Below are 6,000 nucleotides of genomic sequence, written 5' to 3' on the forward strand. Positions count from 1 at the left end.
GCAACATGTTAGTCATACGATTCCAACAAACACACTGCAGACACATGCTCTACTTGATGAATATGGTTATTTTTTGAGAAAATGAATAATCTTCCTATCAATTTCATGCATAGGGTTGCCATAAATCCTCTTTTTCCCAGATATGTCCAGAGGTCTTGCTAGGATTTTAAAACTAGGAGACTCGGTGTAGGACTCCTATTTTGGAAAAAAATGAGCACCACCAGCAAAAGTTGCAGTCCCCTACCAGAGGCATATTGGGCACACCTGAAGTGGCTAAATTTCCAGATGAGTAGAACCAGTGGTTGCCACGAGTTTAATTTTCTAACTTCTTTACACCACTGACATATACCTCTTGTTTGTCCATTAGAGTGAAAGTAAATTATGTCAGGCCAAGGAAAGGTCTTATTCCATGCACTAAGCTAAGCATCACACATAGGGTTCCATGTGAAATATCAGTTCTAGCAACTTCTAGCACTCTGATGAATCTCATTACAATCTTTGTCAATTTGCTCCAAAATAGGTATTCTGATTTGCAAATAACAATTTGTCTAACTCTCAACATGTCTTGATTTCAAGTTCACGTGCACTGCTTATTCGGCTACACATGGAAACGAACACAATAATGAAAGCTAAAGTTGTTCATTTGATGTACTCTTACACAAAAGTACATCACTAGGTCATTCTGCCTCTGAATTCTGTCATTGTAAATATTAGAACATTTTCCCACCACTCTGCAGTTAGTCAAGTCTTTGAACTTGCTGCCATGCTAGAGGGTCACCTTCTTCAGATGTACTCTTACAATGACAACATGTACATCTGGGTGTCTTTCAGCCACTGAATTTTCTCATTGTAAATATCAGCACAGCTAAAATGATCATATGATCAACATATTTTCCCACTCAGCATATGGTTGAAGCAGGACTGGCAAGCCCTTGAATTTGACGTCCGGCAAATGCGTGCGTACTAAGGACTCCTGTATAAGTGAACGTACGTGTCCCAGGTAAAAAAATTGTGTCTAAATACATGTGATAAAGCGTTTCCGAGACCTCTGTGTGTCCCCTTAAATGTCTGGCCAGCCATTTTAAAATTAAAATATCTAACAATGTCTGTGACTTTGCCCTGCTCATTCTTTATCAAACAAATTTAGCGGATTGATGACTGAGGAAAGGAAAGAACAACATGTAGTACACAGTATATTATATACTCACATTATTTACCCACTGTTATTCGCATATGCTCACGATGGATTAATGTGACTAGATGTGCAGAAGTCCTAAATAGAAACTATAGAAGACTGGATATACAGAAGTCCTATAAATAAAACCTATATTTAGACTTCACACTCTTATTTATATTGCTGTGTGTCCTCTCACAGTCACAGTATTATAGCAGTGCAGTTTTATTTATACTACTAGATAGATAGATAATCAAATCAGAGATGGTTTTGCAAATAAAGAATATTTGAAATGGGTACAATGGATCAACAAATGAGTTTTTAGGTTTTCCGACTGGGTATGAAGGTCCGTCCAGGTAATTAAGTTCGTAAGTTACAAGCCAGCTGAGATTCATAATTTTTACAGCATGGACAGTCCACCACTGAACACTGAATTTAAGGTGGCAGGGTCCAGTTTCGTAAATTGGCTCCTGGCAAATTTCTTAACTTAACCCTTTACCTCATAGAGCATAGTTACAAAGTGCAGCACACTATAAATAGAACACCTATTACCTATTCGACTCCATACGCATAAGCCTGCCTGTTACCTGTTAAGCAATGTAGTGTATGTTACGTTTAACAGCAATTTTAACCATTTTACATCTATTATGTGTGGAAAAATTTAAGAGTTAAGTCCTATTGTTACAGTTGTGCAATTATTTTTCATGGAAGAATTTTTTACGTGCTTTAAAATCTTGAGAGAACTCGTTCACCGTCAAGTCAGCGAGACCGTGTGACCAACCGTAGCTGCCATTTCTCATACTCGAAATTTACAAGTCTTTTGTCCGCGTCTACATCACTAAGTCATCTGAATTTGATAATTTATAAAAACTAATTGCTGCCTACATCAATATCACAGCCTTTACCTAAGTTATTGAATCTTTCATAGTTGTGATTCTAAACGTGAAAACTTCGTAATTCCTGAATGAAATCTGCAACCTCCATTTTGGAGAGTGGAGATTATGACCCAGTTTCTTAAAATAGCAGATATCAACCAGAGCATAAACAGTGACCATGTGATCTGACGTAATTGTCATTCACAGAAATGAATGTAGTATCAAATTGGGATTTTCCCCCGAAGGTGGTGCTACAAAAACCGCTTAAAATGGCTTATGTTTACAGCAGGCGTCAAAAGGCACTTCCATGCGAATGGAGTAGAGGCATCAAAAGGCGCTTCCATGCGAATGGAGTAGAGGCGTCCAAAGACACTTGCATGAGGTAAAGGGTTATGGCTATGGTGTGACTTTTTCAACTATTATCGTTTACTATTTATAGATATGGATATATTTGTGAACTAGGTATTTCTATCTTGTGTTGTTCTTGAAACTAATGTCAGGCTTGTACACCTTCCATAGCTGCTCTGCAGAATGTTGATTGTGAAATACCAACAGTCAGCTAGGAAGAAGAGCTAGCCTCCCATAGCAGAAGACATGTGGGTTCAAGGCAAGTACAGTATCTAAAAAACGGCTTGAATGACAACTATTCTGAATTGCATCAAACTACTTAGCAGACAATGTTTTTCCAAATTTTCATCCAGGAAAAGGGCTTGTGTTTGCACTGTAAGCACCACATGCTGTCAAAAATGGCCTTTGGTTGTGAAAAAACATGTATAAAATAGGGGTTGGGGTTCATAAACTTCTTCTGCTATCAGGGATCGTCCTGGGCTTCGCCAATGTCGCAAATTGCGATTTTTTTTCCTTATTGGCGACAAAAATATCCCATCTGGCGATTTTTTTGGCGACAGACTTTTTGGTTATTTAATTTGTACATACAATCATGGATTTGGACTGAATAAATTTAAAGCCAGAACGAAAGGAAGCCACAAACTTGACTAAGTAATGCATTGGAATCAATCTGTTAAACAAACGATCCTTTGTTCTTATTGACAACCCCATCTTTACAGTGCATTGTTACATATAATCTGCTTATGCTGACATCTGGGCTGAGTACTGTATGCTGTGATACAGTCATTCATGCTACCGCACTATACCTACAACTGACCGACTTCTGAAGACGCGAATAGAACAGATACAATTAATTGAATGACTAATCCTTCTGTTTTTTTTTGTTTTTTTTCACATATACCAATACAATAGTTTTGTTGAACCTTCATAGAAAACTGATAACCTTTGAAGTACCGACTACTGCGTATATATACAAAGCAAATGGAAAAAATCTCAATCACAATTATATCTGTCGCCAGTGCAGCATTTTACTCATTGATCTTTTCCTTTTGCCATCAATCCCGTGTTACGGCTGCAGAGACTTAAACTCCGCAACAAAAAATAGCTAAAAAGAAAACAGTTTTGCATAATTAATAATAATTATTTATTTCTCAAAATACAGGAGTGAAAGAATACCTAAATAGGGTGTGAATTTATGCTTATATATACGGTACAATATTGCCAAGTGTTGACTCATGTAAGTTTCAATCGTGGGAATGGAGATCCTATTTTGTTTGTTGAGAAAATTTATACAGCATTCAGTGATCATTCTTGGGATTTAGGAAGCAATTCACTACAAGCTTTGTGAAGGTAGCCATAAGGGTGTGGGGGGGGGGGCTGCTGAGAGACTACTGGTGTCACCTGTCAGCACTTTAGACTGTGAATGTGGATTCAGTAAGATGAACCTCATAAAAACTGACATCAGAAATAAACTCTGCATCTCATCTCTCGAGAATTTAATAAGAATCAGCATGTACAGATGTGAAAAATTAGACTTTGAAACTGCGTTCAACAAGTGGGCAGCCCTAAAATCGCGACGTATCTTCATGTAACACTTTGTAACATTTTGTTAATGCTTGTTGTAATTAGAGTATTAACCAACCCATCTTTTGTAATTTTCATTGCCTGTTACATTAACAGACTAAATTAACACTTGAAAAAATGTACACTACTTGTTCTGGCGACACTTTTTGAAAATTGGCGACAAAATATTGAGGTTGGCGATTTTTTTGGCGACAGCTTTTTAAAAGCCAGGACCATCCCTGGCTATGAACTGACATTGACTTCTCTGGTTAAGTGAATAATATTCTTATGCTTTGTTTTAATATAGGTACCTAAAATTATGGACCTTTTTGACCTCACCTGTGTATTTGATTTTTTATACTAGGTCGCTGATTGCGGCATTAAATTTGTACATAAAACTGGCCCCTGCCCCCTTAACTCTGCACAATTATTTTTCTGCCACCAACAGAAAATAATAGTCTCCTGGACTCCTTGGTTTTGACTGTACTGTACAGTACTGCAGAGAGCATCTTATTGGTCAAGAGAGAGAGAGAGAGAGAGAGAGAGAGAGAGAGAGAGAGAATGTGGGTTATGACCACATAAGACGACTCAGTTCATATACCGTGACTATCTGGGGAGAGAAACGACATTGTCTGCCACAATAGGCTTCTTCTGGGTGAAATAAACTGCCCTTGTTTCAATTTAAATTTGGCGGAAGTAAAATCCACATGTGAATGGCGCAACTAATACACAGTCTTAATAAACACCACAAATAGGGTCCTACTAAATACTGCTAATCCTGACAAAGCCCGACAATGCCACACAAAGCCATCCAAAGTCAAATTTAAAAAAAAACAAAAAAAAACGTGTATTTATATTGTTAATTATATTGATGAATAAATTAACCAAACCGAAAGACTAGTTTTCGACATATTTAAGCAGAATTAAATGACCGAAAATTGGGCGACAGAGTAGAAATTCGAAATCGAATAATGACAAAGTAATAACATGGTCTGACAAAATCATTCGTAAATTGTTTATTACTTTATAACTTATTCATTTAACTTATGATCGAAAGAAAATGCTATTTTTTAAACTATATCCTAATCACACAAAGCCTGACAAAGTCATACAAAAGCCTAACAAGTCCTCACAAAGCCTGACAGTCATAAAAGTCATATTAGACAAGTGTATTTATATTGTAAATTATATTGACAAATAAATTAACAAAACTGAAGAATTAGCTTTCAACATAATTATGACGAATTAAATAACCTAATAAATTTTGGCGGCAAAGTTCGAATTCAAATAATAAGAAAATCGTATGAAAAATGTTTATTATTTGATAAATTGTTCATTTGAATGATTATCGAAAGAAAATACAATATTTCAGTAAGTCCTAATTATACAACGCCTGACCAAGTCATACAAAGCTCGACAAAGCCACACAAAGCCTGACAGAGTCGCGCGAAGTCATATTAGAAACGTGTATATTGTAAATTATATCGACAAAAAAATTAACCAAACAGAAGGACTATTGTTCAACATAATTATAAATAATGATAAAGTACTGATAAAGTCCGAGAAGAAAAAAAGCAACCGAGAGGGCGAATCCCACAAACTATTTCGCTTAACAGAGCCTTCTATCGAGAACATTTTAGATAGAGCGGTTCTTTTCACAAAATAAACCCTTCAAGTCAGTAAACATGACAAAATAGGCTTTCTCTGCTGACTTGAAGGGTTATCTCATGAAAATATCTACCTATACAACTATTCCTGCTAATACAAGGGTCTATCTTGCGAAAACACTCGGTGTTGTTCAGCCCTCTCTGCTGCTCTCTAGTTAGAGAGGTCGCCGCCTACAACTGCTAAACATTGAAATAGTCCTTTATAAAACGCATTGATGCCGTAAACATAATTGTTGCCGTTTTGTTGTCGTTGTCGTCAGAAGGGTTTCCCTACAACTTCAGTGACTTTGTTGCCGAAATAGTGAGCTTTGTAAACGCAATTGTCGCTGTTGTCGTCGCCCTCTCTGCTGCTCTGAATTAAAAATTTAAGTTA

The 6,000-nt window shown here is 36.7% G+C and overlaps 1 protein-coding gene across 1 annotated transcript in view; it reads right to left on the reverse strand.

Annotated features, from left to right (window-relative positions):
- LOC149787673 (nucleoporin NUP35-like) overlaps positions 1–4,681 on the reverse strand; it is a 50,771-nt gene extending 46,090 nt beyond the window's left edge. The window contains exon 1 of the mRNA XM_089973872.1: positions 4,562–4,681. Within this exon, the coding sequence (XP_089829998.1) occupies positions 4,562–4,589 (28 nt within the window). The 5' untranslated portion in view covers positions 4,590–4,681. The remainder of the gene's footprint in view (positions 1–4,561) is intronic.
- Between the last annotated feature and the right edge of the window lie 1,319 nt (positions 4,682–6,000).

This window comes from Sinohyriopsis cumingii, chromosome 11 (assembly GCF_028554795.1).
Source record: "Sinohyriopsis cumingii isolate HCF-2022 chromosome 11, ASM2855479v2, whole genome shotgun sequence".
Taxonomy (NCBI): Eukaryota; Metazoa; Mollusca; class Bivalvia; order Unionida; family Unionidae; genus Sinohyriopsis; species Sinohyriopsis cumingii.